Raw genomic sequence first — 18,928 nt, forward strand, 5'->3', positions numbered from 1 at the left:
TTTTTAAAGCAATGTTGCTTACTTTCTTACTATTGAGTTTTGAAAATATTTGTATAGTCTACATACAAGTCCTTTGTCAGATATTTGATGTGTAAGTACTTTCTCAAGTTTGTAGCTTCTTTTTTCACTCTCTTAACAGCGTCTTTTGCAAAACAAAAAATTTTTAATTTTAAAGAAAGATAGTTTTACCATTTCTTCTTCTTTTTTTTTCTTTTGGGGCCATGTCTAAGAATTTATTGCCAAACCACAGATCACAGATTTTCTGTGTTTTTCTCCCTGGAAGATTAATAGTTCTGTGTTTAAGGTTTGTAGCTATGATCCATTTTGAGTTAATATTTTTATAAGGTGTGAGGTTTAGGTTTAGGTTGAAGTTCATATTTTTTGCCATATGGATGTCCGATTGTTCCAGAACCATTTATTAATATATAATCTTGTCCCTCTCCTGCTAAAAAGCTCTCAGTGGTTTCCCCTTGTTCTTACAATGAAATCAGAAAGCACTTTGTCTGATTTGTAAGTCATAATGCTGTCATGCTTACCTATTCCTCAAACCTCATTTTGTGGCACTCTTCCTCCTGTCATACTCCATCTGCACCGTGAATTCTCACAGCTCTTTTCCAACACAGAACCTTAGCACATGCTTATGTCTTCAACCTGGAATATTCTTCCACTGTGTTGTCCCATGGTTCTCTAGATCCACTTTTGGTTCTCTCCCATGGTATCCTGCTCTTTTTTGTTTGTCACACTTTTTTACAGTTCATAAGTGTATAGTTATCTTCTATTTGTTCATTGAATTCCATATGAAATAGTAAACCTGTGAGTTCTGTGTTCTCAGTGCCCAACACTGTGCCTGCCCTCATGAAACTTATTGCCTAGTGTACACATGGACAAGTAAACAAGTAACTATAATAAAGTCACCATTCCATGTCAATGTGTCTAAGCTCTTTCACTGTACTTTTGGTCCTGTTTTCTGCACCAATGAAAATGTCTTTCTCCTCCATAGTTTTTATGTCCAGATCCTTTTCACCCCTCCAGAATTTCCTGTCAGAAGTTCCTGCTGCCTGGGCTGGAAGAGCTCTCCCTTCCCTGCTTTCCAGTTGGCACACTCCACTTTGCCTTGAGATTACACAGATGGTCTTAGCTCTTCTGTTAGAGAATCAAAAGCTCCGAGAAGGAAGTATTCAAACTGCATTCAACTTGTGCCTTCCTCCATACAGAGAATAGTTTGTCTTATTAAATTAACTCACTTTCTGGTTTCTAGGATACAAACATGTGAGTAGCCGTGTGCCACCTTGCCAGTAAAAATTAATGGGGCTGATGTGGAGAACGGAAAAAGACAAAATTTTTTTTAAAGATTTTATTTATGTATTTGACAGACAGAGATCACAAGTAGGCAGAGAGGCAGGCAGAGAGAGAGAGGATAAAGCAGGCTCCCTGCCGAGCAGAAAGCCCGATGCGGGGCTCGATCCCAGGACCCTGGGATCATGACCTGAGCCGAAGGCAGAGGCTTTAACTCACTGAGCCACCCAGGTAGCCTGGAAAAAAAAGCAAATTTAAAGTTATATCTCATGTTTACACAGCCAACTCTTGGGTTATCAGTGCTTTAATATGCAGTGAAGACATATAAAAAGGTTTTCTTTTAAAATATGCTAGAATTTGACCTCTGTAGGTTTTTTTTTCCCCAAATGGCTCAATAATAGTCCTATGAAGGTGACAGAAGAAACAAATAGAATGCCACCTTTGAGAAATTTTTAAGACAGTTGATTATAAAGTAGGAAGATTGAGATGCCAAATAAAACATGCGCTGTTTGATAAAACCTTACCATGAACATAAGTATCCAGGCCAGGCCCTCTGAAGCCACTGACTTTATTAAAAAGAAATCGGTTCAGCTGTGTTTTTTTCCGTGTAAAAATACTACGTGTGTTTTTTTTTTTTTTTTTAAAGATTTTATTTATTTATTTGACAGGCAGAGATCACAAGTAGGCAGAGAGGCAGGCAGAGAGAGAGGAGGAAGCAGGCTCCCCGCTGAGCAGAGAGCCCGATGTGGGACTCGATCCCAGGACCCTGGGATCATGACCTGAGCCGAAGGCAGAGGCTTTAACCCACTGAGCCACCCAGGCGCCCCCTACGTGTGTTTTCTTTTTCTTTTTTCTTTTTTTTTTTTTTTTCCTGAAGTGCTTTGTCAAGGGAATAACTTAGACTAAACAATGATGAACTTAAATTCATAAAACAGTTTTCAAACCATTTCAAACTGGAAGCAATATTTGATAATATACCTAAACATGAAAATAATGAAGTATGTAAGTATATACAGTAGCAGATGAATTATAAAAATGCATCTCAACTATCAGTTCCAGTCCTTCAAAGACTGTTCTCTTGGAGTAAGAGATACATCCTTATAGAACCCTGTGCTGTGCTGCAAAGCTTGGTGTTAATAGGCTTATTCGCTGGAGCGAACAGAGCCAACTCTCTTTATATCTTCCCACACAGTGCTGGTCTTAGTATAGTCTCCTGTCTGATTTATGAATTTCTCCTGGAATGAATTTTCCACAAATATATGATGGAGAACTGTGTAGCTTTGACATTCAGTCTCCCTGTGAATGTTAGCAGTGTTAGCAGCTGGCACCAAGGCTGAGGTCTAGGCACGTTCCAGGGGCTCATTAACCAACACTATATGTCACCTTTTCTATGTTTGAAAACGGCTCTTTTTTTTTGGGGGGGGGGGCAGACCACAGAACACTAATCAGATTCTAAAGGTTCCTTCTTGTTTGCTTAATATTTTCATGCTGGTCAGAAAAGCAGTGTTCTTTTCAAGATGATAAAACGTTGAAATTTTTTTCTTTTGGTTATTGATGATTGACCACATTTCATAGCAATAGGGTTTTTGTTTATAGGGGGTTTGCTTTCTTTTCATTCTTTGACAGTAGGGCATTGCTTATTATAGGTTTCTTGCCCTTTGAGGTACAGGGGACATCAGGCCATGGCTTTTACTATGTTGATGATTTGTATGTACTTTCTAAGTGGTATGAATATTGTGCATTTCTTGTTTTTCTCTTCTGGTGAGGAAATACCACTGAATGGTGTTAGATATTTTTCCTCTTTTGATGTGTTTGTGGAAAACTGGTGTAACCAAAAAGCACATTACAGAAGTTCAGACTGGCCCTTTAGAGCGTGCTGTTTTCTATGAAATGGATAGAGTAAGCCTTTGATGGAAATTTTCCCATTTGGACTCCATCCTTTGTAAAACACTGAAATATATGAGGGTCAGAGCATTTGAGTTTTGTTCCTTTTTAGTTATGTATCAGCAGTGGTTGGAAACAAGTCTGTTTACATATCACTAAAACAAGGACTGAGTTTCCTTAGCTATGTGATAAAAGTAATTACCTCCCAGATAATTTTTTTAGAGACTTTATTTATTTATTTGACAGAGAGATGGAGAGAGAGCACAAGTAGGCAGAATGGCACACAGAGGGGGAGAGAGAAGCAGGCTCTTGGCTGAGGAGGAAGCCCCCAACGTGGGGCTTGATCTCAGGATCCTGGGATCATGACCTGAGCTGAAGGCAGATGCTTCACTGACTGAGCCATCCAGGAGCCCCTCTTCCCAGATAATTTCAAAAGGGACCCCATACTTTAAACATATGAAACTTGACATTTTGTTTAAAATCTTCATATTCTCATACATTTGAACTTCCTGTATGAGATAGGTTTGGTAACATAGCAGCTTAGGGTTAGGGTTAGGGAAGATGCCATTGATACATTTGGCTTAGAGACCCTAAGTCATCTCTTAGGAGCACCAGTTCTCTTGGCACTTTGGCCAAGGAACAACGAGGGGTGAAGGGCTTAGAGTAGGAATCTGAGAGAAGAACCAAGTATTTCCCAAGCCATCTTATTTCATTTTCTGCCTACCTCCCAACCCTCACACACACTCACATACAAACACACACACCCCCCAAAACATTTCCTGTTCTATCCTTTTTGGCCCCAGAGTATTGGGTCAGAAAATATATGGGTTTTGTTTTTGTTTTGGTTTTTGGATTTTTTTTTTTTTTTTTGCCAGAAAGTGCATTTAAAAACTGCCAGGGAGGTGAACCATGAGAGACTATGGACTCTGAAAAACAATCTGAGGGTTTTGAAGTAGTTGGGGGTGGGAGGTTGGGGGAACCAGATGGTGGGTATTGGAGAGGGCACGGATTGCATGGAGCACTGGGTGTGGTGCAAAAACAATGAATACTGTTACGCTGAAAATAAATTTTAAAAAATTATTAAAAAAACCTGCCAGGTTCTTCAATATATATATCATAGTCAATAATATAAATTACTCTATAAGAGAAGACTGGATATTCAAATAGTACACTAATTTCATTCAGAGTATCTGAAATATCATACTTTGCCCCTCCCATTAAAAAAGAAAGAAAAAAAATTTGAGACTAAAAATAATTTAACCCAAAAAACATTTTTGGAAGCACTGTATTACTCAGCCATCTGAAAAGACGAATACCCACCATTTGCATTCGACAAGGTTGGAACTGGAGGGGAATATGTTAAGTGAAATAAATCAAGCAGAAAAAGACAATTATCATAGGGCTTCACTCATATGTTGAACATAAGGAATAGAGCAGAGGACTGCAGGGGAAGGGAGGGAAATCTGAATGGGATGAAATCAGAGAGGGAGATAAACCATGAGACCCTCTACTCCAGGAAACAAACTGAGGGTTACAGAAAGGAGTGTGGTGGGGTTGGGGTGACAGGGTGATGGGTATTTAAGGAGGGCACATGTAGGAATGAGCATTGGGTGTTATATGCAACTAATGAATTGTTGAACACTACAACAAAACTTATGACATACTATATGTTGGCTAACTGAACGCAATAAAAAAAGTTATCATATTCAAATGCTAAAATGTTTTTTAAAAGTGGGAGGTGGGATTTGCTGTCCCTTTGCTAGCAAGAGACTATGATCTTGAACAACTTCCAGTTCATCAAGATCTTTCCCAAGCAGTACTGAGCCCAGGCTGCTTTGGGAGAGAGTGGAGAAGCTGTTGCCCAGGGCTGGTAGTGGCAATTCCTTGGGGGTCCAGCAACTCAGGATCCCAGTCTGTGCCCCACCCCGAGTCTCAGAATGGCTCGGGAGAGTGTTTCCGAGTGAGGTAGTCATCCAAATCTGAAGACTCTTCACCTCAGTGCCTCTTCTTCACGAAAAAAACATGAAGATAGGCGTGCCTGGGTAGCTCAGTTATTAGGCCTCTGGCTTTGGCTCAGGTCTGATCCCAGGGTCCTGGGATGGAGTCCTACATCAGACTCCCTGCTCAGTGGGAAGCCTGCTTCTCCCTCTCCCACTCCCTCTCCCTGTGTTCCCTCCCTTGCTGTCTCTATCAAATTAATGAATAAAAAAAACTTAAAAAAAAAAAAAGACCAAATTTAAAAAAAAAAAAAAAAAACATGAAGATAAAGAAGTTTTTAGACCTCTCAAGCCTGTTGATTTGACCACATTGGCAGTAGAGCTTCCAGCAGTGGAAGATGTGTGACACCCACACAAAGAGGCAGATGACTACTCATCCAGTGAGTAGTCAGGGACAACAGATGAGGAAGATGATGATGTAGAACAAGAAGGGACTGAGAACCCACCTCTGGACCTGTGGACACCAGAGCAGCAGCATCTCTGAATTTGAGCAATGGTGAAACAGATTCTGTGAAAATTATGATTGTCCATGATGATGTAGCAAGTGAACCAGCCATGACCTCTTCTAAGGAGGGCACTTTTGTTGTCCACCAGCCTCAGTCTGCTAGTAACACTCTCCAGAAACACAAATCTTCCTCCTCCTTTACACCTTTTATAGACAGCAGATTACCACAGATTTCTCCATCTAGCGGGACAACAGTGACTTTTGTGGTAGGATTTTCCTGTGATGGAAAAAGACCAGAAGCCATAGGGCAAGACCTACGAAGAAGGATTCAGCAGTCAATGTGAATCTCATGAACACTAGACCACAGAGTGACACCAAAGAGATTCATAAATGTAAAATGAGATTTAATCCTGAGATTCTGTGTGCCGCCTTAAGGGGAATGAATTTGTTAAAGGGTACGGAGTGGGGCCTGATGTTGCTTGACAGAAGTGGTCAAGGGAATATAGATCCTCTAATTAACTGAAGATGATTTCAGCCGATGGATGTCCTTGAAGGCTTGAATGTCTTGCTGACAATGTCTGGCAAAAAGGATAAGTCAGTTGTCTATTACTGATCTTGGTTAAGAAATAAAATACTTCACAATGTTCCAGAAGTTGAGATGAAGCAAGGATGGACAACCATGGGGGACTTGGAAGTATGTGTACACTATAAAGTTGTAAAATATGAAAGAATCAAATTTCTGGTAATTGCAGAATTCTGTGAGGGTCTATGCATGGGCACCCAGGCTATGTCAAAAATTTATGGGCTTTAAGTCATTTGGAGAATTGGTACATAAGCCATTACTGGTGGATCTCACTGTTGAGGAAGGTCAGAGGTTGAAAGTGATCTATGGATCCTGTGCTGGATTCCATGCTGTTGATGTGGATTCAGGATTGGTCTATGACATTTATCTACCAACACACATAAGAAGGAACCCGTACTCTATGATCCAGTGTAGTATCAAACCCCATGCAATCATCGTTCTCCTGAACACAGATGGCATGGAACTTCTTGTGTGCTATGAAGAAGAAAGGGTTTAGGGGTGCCTGGGTGGCTCAGTTGTTAAGTGTCTGCCTTTTGCTTAGGTCATGGTCCCAGGGTCCTGAGAGTGAGCCCCGTATCAGGCTCTCTGTTCAGCATAGTACCTGCTTCCCCCTCTCTCTCTGCCTACTTGTGATCTCTCTCTGTGTCAAATAAATAAATAAAATTTTTTAAAAAAGAAGAAGAAAGGGTTTACATGAATGCTTAATGGAAGAGTCTCCAAGTATGTGGCTCTGAAGTGGGGAGAGTTGCTGATGTCTGTGGTATGTATTCAATCCAGTCAGATGTTGGGTTGGGGAGAAAAGGCCACAGAGCTCCGTTCTGTGGCAACTGGTCAGTTGGATGGTGTGTTTATGCACAAAAGGGCTCAAAGACTAAAATTCTTATGTGAGTGCAAGGAAAAGGTCTTCTTTGCCTCTGTTGCATCTGGTAGAAGCAGTCAGGTTTATTTCATGATGTTAGGCAGGGCTTCTCTTCTGAGCTGGTAGAAGCAGTGTAATAAGGATTGTTGGTCTCCAGATTTTTCTAAATCCTGAGAACTTGGAATTCCTTGCATATTGGAGCTTAGAGCTCCACTCTGTAATCCAGGACAGCTCTGTGTGTGTGTGTAGGCTCTACATGTGGGGGTATTTTGTTTTCATTTCCTTTATGCACCTCTTACCAGTTTATCCCTCTTCTTTTCCCTACTCAAAATTAAATCAAGGCTGCAATACAGCTGGTGCTGTTCACATTCTTAAAAAAAGAAAAAAAAGAATAATGAGCTCAAGATAATCCTTGTGATAATGAGGCATATTTCAGGATGGCAAATTGCTCCTTTCCACTCTAATGGTGATGATGTAACTATTGCCCTCACTGGTATAAGCAGTTGGCAGACGGGGTTTCTATTCAGACTTTGTCATTTATTATGACCTTATAATATTATTCACCTTGTGGAGTCTTATCTTCATCATCTATAAGGTGGGGATGATAATAGAACATATGCCATTGAGTTATTTTAGGATCCAAAGTGGCACTATGTATAAGATACTACATGGTAGAAACTCAGTAAATAATAGTGTCTCCCCTGCCAGTCAGAGGTGAGATTGGTGATGGGTATGCAGTAAGGTTAGTTAGCAGTTGTCATAGAACTGAGGGTGGTGATGGGGTACTCACTCCAAATAACTGATTTCTTGAACTGATCAAAATTATCCCCTTTGCCTATCTGCCTTTCAGTGAGTTTCCCCAAAATAAACTAATTCCATCTTCAAATAATGTAAGTCTATTAAGATGACATTCTACAGCAATTTATTTACTAAAAGGTTTTATAGTGAAAGAGAAGGAACATTTAAAAAGCAGGGTAGTTATTTTGTATTAGTAGGGATCAATTTGTACATTGATCCAGGGGCTCTTACAAGTGTGTGTTGTACACACAGCCATGTAGCTACACAATACCCCTCTTCCTCCTCCAACCCTTGTCCAAAGGAGTAACCGTCTAGGTGATCTACAGTAATAGCACTTCTTGATCCCCAGTCTGCTTATCTTAACACTGGAGAGTCTGCTTGTTGGTTCTAAAGGAATAGAATGGTAGCATACTAATGGTAGCATGTGCATAAAATGTATAGAATACATTTTCTAGGAGAGAGGATTAAAATCACAAAGAACCATTTTAGAGCAAATCACTGTCTTATACATCCCAAATCATATATTTAAGTGGAGAAGAACTTAGAGGAATGGAGCAATCAAAGAGAGAATGACTAATGAGGGCATTTGAGGTGATCACATTGGACTACACAGATTACAAAGCACTTTGTCCAAACATTATTTCATCTTTACAAGAATGTTGCAAGGTACATATTATGAACTTCACTTTAAACATTCATAAGCTGGAGCTCAGGGAAGCTAAAGGACTTGCTCTAAGGCTCACAGCTAGGTAGTATCAGGGCTGATGTTTGAGCCCACGTCTGTGTGACCTCAAATTCTGTCCACTTTCCTTTGGCAGCTCTGGAATGCTGGACACAATGGTGAAATTGGGGAAAAGGGAAAAATAGGAGGCTGTTTCAGGCATTATCACTAGGGGACCACTTAAGAGAGTAGTTACTTGGGGAGAGGTAGACTCTGGAGATGATGCTAGTACTAATCCACTTGTCAAAGATGGCTGAGATGCAGTTGGGCCTGGAGGAAAAGTGGATGCTTGCACATTGACCTAAGACTTCCCATTTCAGACAGGGAGTTTATAGTGGGTTTCTCCTGTGAGCCTATGACCTAACTTTGGTTAGAGTAATCTTGAAAATAAGTTTCTTAAACTTTGGTCACAACCTGTGACCAAGAAGGGAAACCTGGCTTTCCTTTCTGCCATCACTTCAGAGGAGAACATCTCAGCTGTTAAGATAAACATGGAGAAACATTTAAGATTATATTTACTGCCACAACTGTTAAAACAACACCTTTGTTTATACTGTATCAATGTATGAAAAGACAGTATTCATTGAACGTCTTTTTCATATTTACAGTTTCATCTACAGAGCAAGTAGAAGTATATGGTGTTTTTTGAGCCAAGAATAACCTTCCATTAAAGTAATTCAGCAGTTTTGAGTGCTTTACCAGTGAATATCAAACCTTGGGAAAAATGTAAAATAGAGAGAGTAAGAAACATTAAGGGCTCAATTTAAGAGTAACATTTTGAGGTTTTACATAATGAGACAGGTACTTTTCTTTGTAAAATTAGAAGGTGTTATTTCCATGTAAATATAGCTAGCAAAATGTTCTTTGGTGGGACGCCTGGGTGGCTCAGTTGGTTAAGCAGCTGCCTTCGGCTCGGGTCATGATCCCAGCATCCTGGGATCGAGTCCCACATCAGGCTCCTTGCTCAGCGGGGAGCCTGCTTCTCCCTCTGCCTCTGCCTGCCACTCTGTCTGCCTGTAGTCTCTCTCTCCCTCTCTCTCTCTCTCTGATAAATAAAATCTTTAAAAAAAAAATGTTCTTCACAGCACTCACCAAATCACATACCCTCCCCAATGTCCATAAATAAAAAATTAAAAAAAAAAAAATGTTCTTTGGTCATTTCCTTTCTTTTTGAAAATTAGCTGATGAGATTTAGTAAAGGAAAGTTCTGTTTCTGTCTGCTCCTAACCAAAGGGCAGCAGTGTTTTATGGCTGCAAACCCTCCACTACATCTCCTGTCCTGAGCCTGACCTCATCATTTACATGTACAGACTAGTTAGGTATGACATTCTCTTTAATGCATTTTTTTTGCAATGTATGTGCTTGTTTGTTAATTTTACATTCTGATTACAAGTCACAAATATGCCATCTATATTGATGTATAAAGAAGCATGAAATATAAATTCATGGAAGACTCTGGAAAACAATTACATTCTTGATATCTAAGCAGTGGATTTAAAGCAAATGATCATTACCTCATGGTGTTTTGTTGTCAAAGTCAGTGTCTTGTCCAGTAAAACTCACTGCATCCTTTGATACAGCACTGTCCAGTAGAACCTTTTGTGGTGACAATGATGCTCTTTATTTTTTTTAAGATTCATTATTTATTTGAGAGAGAGAAAGTGTGTGAGACAGCATGAGCAAGTGAAAGGAGCAGAAGGAGAGGGAGAAGAGCTCTTGGCTGAGTCAGGAGTCCAATGCGGGGCATGATGTGGGGCTCGATCCCAAGACCCTGGGATCATGACCTGAGATGAAGGCAAGTGATTAACCAACTGAGCCAACCAGGTGTCCCAACAGTAATGCTCTTTAATATGCTCTAATACCATAGCTGCGAGACACATGTAGCTACTGCACACTTGAAATGTGGGTGCCATGACAGAAGAAATAAATTTTAAATTTTCTTTAATTTTGGTTTTAATTTAGCCACATGTGGTGAATGGCTGCCATATTGGACAGTGCAGTAATACATTTGTTCACATACTGTTATCTCAGGTATAGAGTTATTTGCTGTTTAAAAGCCAATATAATGACATTTAAATGCTTTTAAGGAACAGATAGAAGCCTCAGTTTGTTCTTGAAAATAACTGTTCTTGAAAATAACAGTTTGTTCTTGAAAATAAGCCAAGCTGACCTGGGGTGAGGGAAGAATGTGCAAATATTTCCATTGAGCTAGCTGGTCAGATTGTTTATTCCTTTATTCACTCAGCAAATATTCATGGAATACCTAGTATGTGCTCCATTGTGGTAGGTGCTGGGGATACAAGCACATGTGCACTGCCTTCAAGAAATTCACCAAGTAGAAAAGTTGGACAGAAAGTTAGTAACAAACTCATACAGAAGCGAGTAGAGAAAGAGTGAAGAGTCAGAGATGACTCTGCAGTTTTAGTCTTGAGTGACTGCGTGAGTGACTTTTGGAAACAAAATACATTTCCATAACAGATCTTTGGGAAATTTTTAAGTCTTAATAATTAGTTTCAGTATTAAAACCAAGATTCTCATTCATTCATATTCTCTCACCCTCCCCAACTCTCCCCTAGTTCTCTCTCACCTTCCACTCATTTGGTGAAAAATAAGCTAATACTTAGACTCCAGTGCCAGGAAGCTGCATTTTCACCTTGGGCATCGAAATTCTAATTTTGATAGAAATGAATTGTTAATGAGCCAAAGAATAGAGAGTTTCTCTAATTACAGGAAACAAAATTAAATTTGGCCTGAAGGCATTTTTTGGTAATTGCAGTTGGTTTAAAGATTAAGAAGATTCACTCATATGCCTTGCCTTTTTTTTTTTTTTTTTTTTAAAGCTTGCTTTGCTCGGCACTGTTAACCAAAGGCATTGAGACCCGTAGCAAACTTCATTCTAATGAGGGTCCAGATGATTTATTTTATAGATACACTGCAGAACAACTTTCCCTGTAGGGATAGTAGCACCTCAAAGATTGATATGATGTATTAAGAAAAATAAATATTTGACTTATTTCGCTAAGCATGATACGCTCTAGTTCCATCCATGTTGTCGCAAATGGCAAGATTTAATTTCTTTTGATGGCTGCATAGTATTCCATTGTGTATATATACCACATCTTCTTGATCCATTCATCTGTTGATGGACATCTAGGTTCTTTCCATAGTTTGGCTATTGTGGACATTGCTGCTATAAACATTCGGGTTGCTGGGGGGAGGGGGTTTGGGAGAAGGGGGTGGGATTATGGACATTGGGGATGGTATGTGCTTTGGTGAGTACTGTGAAGTGTGTAAACCTGGTGATTCACAGACCTGTACCCCTGGGGATAAAAATATATGTTTATAAAAAATAAAAAAAATTAAAAAAAAGAAAAATAAATATTTGTTCTTTTTTTAAAAAAGATTTTATTTTTGGGGGAGAGAGAGAGATGGCAACAGAGAGCGTAATTGGGGAGTAGAGGGAGAAGCAGAGCCCGATGATGTGGCGCTCAATCCCAGGACCCTGGATCATGATTTGAGCAGACTCTTAACCAACTGGGCTACCCAGGCATCCCTCAGATATTTGTTCTTATTTGAACCTTATTTTTACCGTACAGTAGAAAATTTAGATTTAAATGGCAAGTGAGATGTGCTTACCATTTCTCTGTTCATCTCTTTACAGAAGCCAGGGCCAAAAGAGAAGTTCTAGAATGGAATTGCTTTGTGCTGAATCTGCTGCTGCTGCTGCTGCTGCCTCAGAGGTATGTACATAAGAGCATAAGAGAGTTATAGGGTAAATGGATGGATCCTTCTCCTTGTAGTATTGACTCCTTAGTTACTGTGTGTTCCCAATAGAAAAAAGTTTTCATTTTGAGAAGTATCCCATGTGGGCATAGCACTTGATTGGGATTCCACAGCTGCCATTTTGTAGCCATTTCTTTTCTTTTCTTTTAAAGATTTTATTCATTGATTTGACAGACAGACAGGGAGGGGAGGGAACACAAGCAAGGGAAGTGGGAAAGGGAGAAGCAGGTTTCCCACCCACCAAGCAGGGAGCATGACATGGGCCTCATTTCCAGGATCCTGGGATCATGACCTGAGCTGAAGACAGACGCTTAACCCACCAAGCCAACCAGGTGCCCCCCTGTAGCCATTTCTTATTGGGAACCGTCAACTACCATGCTCACACTGGGGAGCAAGAATATCCTGTCCCCTTCAAGCCCCTCTAACCAGACTAAGGATCACATCGACATGAGACAATCCTCTAACACCATTGGTGGGAATGCGAGTTGGTGCAGTCACTTTGGAAAACAGTGTGGAGGTTCCTCAAAAAGTTGAAAATAGAGCTACGTTAATGGGAGAAAATAAAATTTAATAGTGTACATGGAGGGAACCTACACAGGCATGGAGATTTCAAAGAAGTCATGCAGCATGAGGTATATATGTCATTCTGAACTAAGGAAAAGGGGGTAGGGGGTCTGGGATTTCAAAGAGAAGGAATGCAGTCCTCAGGAAGAATGAGAAAGACTAAATGTCTGGTAAACAATTGCTTGATGGGCCCCTCAGTAACAGTGGGACACAGAGAGGACTTTGATCAGGTAGGCACTGCTAGGTTTCTCCCTGTCCACCATTCCTAGTTCATGGTATAATGGTACATGGTGATAACTCTCTTCATGCAGCAGGGCCTCTACCTAAATTATTGTAGGCAGTTGTCTGGCAGGTAGAGTTTTTCCTGAATCTGCTGAGTTTTGATTGCTTTTTTAACTCAAAATAAACTTCATACCAAAGTGGCCCTCCTTAGAGACGCCTGTTCTTGGCCCCCAACACTTGGTATGGTCCCTGTAGTATTTTTTTTTTTAATTAAGCTAAGCTTTATGCCATTGTTCAAGGTCTTTTTTGACCTGTGAATACATTTCAAAAAGGAAGAAGTTTACTGATGTGCCTGCTGCAGTAGCCTCATGTGGGGTAGACTCATGAGCTGGCATCATCCCTTCATGGGCAGAACCCAAGCCCCAAATCGTCTAGATTGCCCCCATCATTTTCCTAAGCCACTGAACGTTTCATCCATTTATCTATTTACTGGATGTCACTAGAGAAAATCTTAGAGGGATGCACATTAATAGAAATATGAAACCTGGATCTGCGTTCAGTGATCTGAAACTCTAGTCTGAGAGAAAGGATCAAACTGCAAGAAAAAAAGGCACAGAACAGAAAAAGCCTCCCAGAAAACTGTCCCCGGGGATGGTGCTCCACCTTACCTGCCAAGCCCTGGGTGCCTGTTACACAGCTGTGGTGGTGGTGCTTCAGAGAGAAAGATGGCCTGAGACTTCAAAATATAAGGGTCAATTCCTAATTTGGCCATTTATCAGTGTTGTGACCTGGGGAAAGTCATTTGCCAGTGGAGAGCCTCTGTTTCCTGTCAGGAAAAGGGGAGTGGTCATGTGCCAGGCTCTCTCATCTGGATGTAACCTCATTTATCAGTGTATATTCTGTATTCCTGCAATAGAACAGAGCTTCTGTGAGAACAGGGGCTGTCCTGTTCATCAGCGTATCCCGAAATATCTTGAACAAGGTTTGCCACACATAGTAGGCGCTCATACCTATTAGATGCACCGATGAGTATTGTATGTCACAGCACTGTGTCATTTTTATAGCACGCTCCAAATGTAACGTAAAGGGATTCCAAGAGCAGTATAGATAGGCTGGGTGGGTGGATTTTCACTTCAGTTTTCGGGCCTGCATGTGGTTTTGTCTGAAAAGCTTTGTGTGTTTCTGGGACTGTGCAGACAGTAGGTATTTGTACTGTTTAAGCTCTTCTCTAACGTAGGAAACACACCTATGTTTTTAAATACAAAGGGCTGATTTTATATTTTTATATTGCATTTTCCAACTATTGTTCATTGTAGGAGACCAGAATTTGCCACTCCAAAATTTGTCTCTGGGATAAAGATTATTATTTTTTTTTAACTTTTTTAAAAAGATTTTATTTATTTATCAGAGGGGGGGGGGGAGAGAGCGAGCACAGGCAGACAGAATGGTAGGCAGAGGCAGAGGGAGAAGCAGACTCCCTGCCGAGCAAGGAGCCTGATGTGGGACTCGATCCCAGGACGCTGGGATCATGACCTGAGCGGAAGGCAGCCGCTTAACCAACTGAGCCACCCAGGCGTCCCTGGGATGAAGATTATTTTAAGCTGCATATTTTTAAGGAAGTGCAAACATAGGAGAAGCTCCAAAGACTGAGTAGAAGTTAACCTTTTGTAAGAGACATTTACATTTATAAGGAAAATCTCCCTTTGTTGGAGGTGGCTCTTGCTCTAGGTATCTGGGAACTCATCAGTGGAGAAGATAATGATTTAGATCTGCATAACAACCTCACCCTTATTATTCTGCTTCTCCTGGTCACCTCCCATAAATGACTTCTCCAGTCTCAACATCTTCTTTTGTCTTTAGCTGGAGATGGTATTTAAGGTGATGGCTTTGGCCACTTTGGGGAGTCAGTCAGTTTTCCTGGATCTCTCCCATGATACAGGAGGTATCCATGTTTGATTTTTTTCTATTAATCTGTCTAATGTTAATTTAATTCTTCGACCAGTCAGAAGAAACGTAAAGGGTAATAAGCTACTTGTATGTAGATGAAACTTTCTGAGGACAGCACATCTGCTAACATTCTGTTCAAGAAAGAATGAAATGGTTGAAATTAGGTAGAAAAAAGCTAATTTAACCAGAGCAGTGCTCTGTTTACGCACAAACTAATTGCTGTTATTCTAGGAAAAGAGGCCAAGACATCCATAGAACTCTGGCCATCATTCCAGTGTCTATGCTGCTGACAGCCTGACTTCATCAGTCCATAAATTCTCACCTAGGATCTGCAGTGTGTAATGTGTGAACACCCAGAATCTTTCAATTTAGTGTGTCTTGGGGAAAGTTGGCCTTAAAAATTCTCACTTCATAAACTTATAAAACCTAAGTAATTATAACATGTAATGGAATTTCTTTTAAAGAAACCCATAACCCCACCACTATGGCACAATTGCTATTTATTTTTGCTTATTCCCATTCAGTCTCAGTCTGCCAATTTTAATCATTTCAGTAACTGTATGATATTTCACGGAATTGAGAAACTTCTGCTTCTAATCAAGATGGCATGACTAAGGACCGGATTTAACTTTCCTGCCCCCATGACAAAAATGTATGAAATAATAGTTTTCAAGAAAATGGTCAGTCATTAGGCAACAAAGGACAGGGACTCCTAAGAGATGGGAAACAATTAGATAAGCCCTGCAGTTGCCACAGCAAGTTTCCAGGTGGCAAATCTGCTCCCCTTCACTGGTATCTTTTTTTTTTTTTTTCTGAAATAGTTTATTTGCTTTGTTCCCCCCCAACCCCGCCCCAGGCCAATTAACCACTGGTACACATGATTTTGTCATTTTAAGTTTATTTAAGCTTAGTGAATTTATGTGGATAGGCTAAATAAAACATATGAACACACAAAAAATGGACATCTTAATCAATACCCGAGGATACACATTTCTACTGAAACATCCAAGAAGCAAGGAACTAAAGACTAAATTGATATATGACTATGATAAAAAGCAGAAGGAAAAAGACTGGGGAAAAAGGTCATATCCCATCTTATTGAATCTTATTGAATACCATCTCACCAGAATTTCTGTCTCAATAATGAAAAGATTGTTACATCCCCAGCAACATATCGCTTCTTTTAAGGAGTACAAAACATAGTGCGCTTGAATGGGGAGGTTGCGCAGTATCCTGAAGTTCAAATGCTGGGATTTGATCCAGGCCAGTATGTTCCAACAAACAGGTTCCTTTGTAGAAAAATTGGCATGGGTCTATGTCTTAATCCAGGCTGAAAAAAAGAAACAAAAACAAAATAAAACACAGCCGAGGCACTAAAATTTTCAGCAGAAATGTAAAAGATTCCTGTGCTAAACCAGGTACTTGTATTTCATATGAGCAGTGAGCTGCAAACTGTTCAAAAAGGATCTAGTCATAAAGGATCACTAAACTCAGAATATGACGTGTACAATTTAAAGCAGCAAATGGCTTCAATTGAGGCACCAGGGTTAGGGAAGAGAGCACTGGGTTTGAAGTCCTTGGACTCTCTCTGTCTCTCTGCTGCTGCCCTGCTGTGTGACCTTGTCTTCTTTGACACTATCAAAGGGGGGAGGTTGCACTAGAAGCTCTCCAGAGCCATTTCCATCTCTGTGCAACTATAGTAAAGATGTTTTTTGGTAATAATACTTCTGACTTCAACCTACATTGAAGACGTGAAGCAGCTGTTCAGTAGCCTCCATCTGGCAGGCCCTCTGGTGGCAGTGCCCTTCTCCCATGGCCGGGTTAGCATCCTACCAACACCTGGGAAAGGTGGTTCTTTTTTTTTTCTTTTCTCCTTTTTTTTTTCCTTTTCTTCTGCCACAGCCTTTGAGTGACACACAGTTTTCTTAGGCTTGTGCTTTTAGTGCATCTGTACTGTGTTTATTTTCTCAGTTTTGTCAGAGTATAGCATGTGGCACCTATAATCACTGCTTATTCCCTTCCAGCAATATTTTTCAAGGACATGTTTCATGATGGTTTGTGTTCTGCCTGTGTTTCCTGTTGTTTATGTATCTGTATCCAAATTGAAATGTCATATTCTCCTCATTTGGAAATTCCCAGGATCAAGTTGATATTGGAACAGTTGAGCAGTATGGCCCCCAAGAGTCTGATCATGTAATTAGGATAGAATCTGATACATCTTATGATTCCAGCACATCGTCCCTGGAAAGCATACTGGCATCACCAGGTAAGTACATTTGGATGTGTGGATAGGGATTATCAGAAGAAAAACTGTGGCCCACAGGGTAGTTCTTGTTTTTTCAGAGGATGAGAATGTTCTGTTCATAATGATGCAAAAATCACAAGACTGAACTTATTTCATCTTCTGTAAGTTTTTTTGAGATGATGATTTGAGAGTGATGAAAGTGAATATCTCATCAATGGTTCAAGTGCTTGGGAATGGTATTATTCTGTCCCATTAACATTTCATCTTCTAAAGATTGGTGCTAGAGCTCAGCCCTTGGAGGAGTAGCATCTCATCTCTTTGTCCTTTCTCAATCTTCACTGCTATGCCGCAGTGGTTGCAGTCCAAAGAAACCCCCCCCCCCCTTTTTTTTAAATTTTTATATATTTTTTAAAGATTTTTATTTATTTATTTAACCGAGAGAGATCACAAGTAGGCAGGGAGGCAGGCGGGGTTGGGGGGGAAGCAGGCTCCCTGCTGAGCAGAGAGTCTGATGCGGGGCTCAATCCCAGGACCCTGAGATCAAGACCTGAGCCGAAGGAAGAGACTTAACCCACTGAGCCACCCAGGTGCCCCAGAACTTGATTTTTTAGAGAAAAAGAAGGAATAGTTATTTGTCTCGTTGATATTTAGGAAGGTAGAGTCAATCATTTTCCAAATGTCATATGCCTTCTTAGTACTTTTGGTCTCCTTGATATCACTGTAAGAATGTAAAATGGGCAAGACCAAAATGACTCCCCCACTGGGGGAGAGGGAAACCCCTTGTTTTTTTTTTTTTTTTTAAAGTACTATTAGAATTTTTAGTATAGGACAAAAAGGATAGTCTCTTAGAAACAGTGATACTTATTATGTAAGTTTCAATATTAAAGACATTTCATAAATATAATTGTATAAAAATACAAAACTTGAGGCGGTCCCAGATGCTTAATGCAGATCCTGTCCTCTAATTTGCTGACCCTAGCATGGAGTCTTTGCATTGTGGAATCTTTATATATAGAATTAATTTTTAAATAGCTAGCTAACCTAATAGCTAACTAATAACTAACCTAATATCTAACTAAACTTATAGCTAACTAACTAATACTTCTATTTTTTAATAGCTAGCTAACAACTCTTGCATTATGGCTGCCAATCTCAAATTTTGTTAAAAAAAATCTTTCCAAAACAATTGATTGGGGCGGGGGGGAAGTCCGTGAACCCATGATTGTGATTTCTGAAATGTGTAAGGAAAAATTTAGTTTTGAATTTGCACACAGTAAAGTTCACTCCTTGGGATGTATGCTCCTGTGGGCTTGACAAAGGCAAGGAGTCCTGTATCTGCCACCACAGTACCAGACAGAACAGTTCTGCCATCCCCAGATTCCTTTGTGTTGTCTTTGAACTCCAGCTCCGTCCCTCATTCTCTGGCAACCATTGGTCTGTATTTGGTCTCTGGTTTCCTTTTTCCAGAATGTCACGTAAATAACAGAATCATGCAGTCTCTCACCTTTTTGGTCTGGCTTTGTTAGTGAAATGCGTCCTAGAGTCATCCATGTTGCATGAATCAGTGGTTCATTCGTCTTTCCT

At 40.2% G+C, this 18,928-nt stretch overlaps 1 protein-coding gene across 1 annotated transcript in view; it reads left to right on the forward strand.

The window, feature by feature from the left end:
- PASD1 (PAS domain containing repressor 1) overlaps positions 1-18,928 on the forward strand; it is a 61,566-nt gene that overhangs the window by 35,391 nt on the left and 7,247 nt on the right. The window contains exons 9-11 of the mRNA XM_059156856.1: positions 12,245-12,323; positions 17,239-17,365; positions 18,812-18,819. Of these exons, the coding sequence (XP_059012839.1) occupies positions 12,245-12,323; positions 17,239-17,365; positions 18,812-18,819 (214 nt within the window). The remainder of the gene's footprint in view (positions 1-12,244; positions 12,324-17,238; positions 17,366-18,811; positions 18,820-18,928) is intronic.

This window comes from Mustela lutreola, chromosome X, assembly GCF_030435805.1.
Source record: "Mustela lutreola isolate mMusLut2 chromosome X, mMusLut2.pri, whole genome shotgun sequence".
NCBI lineage: Eukaryota > Metazoa > Chordata > Mammalia > Carnivora > Mustelidae > Mustela > Mustela lutreola.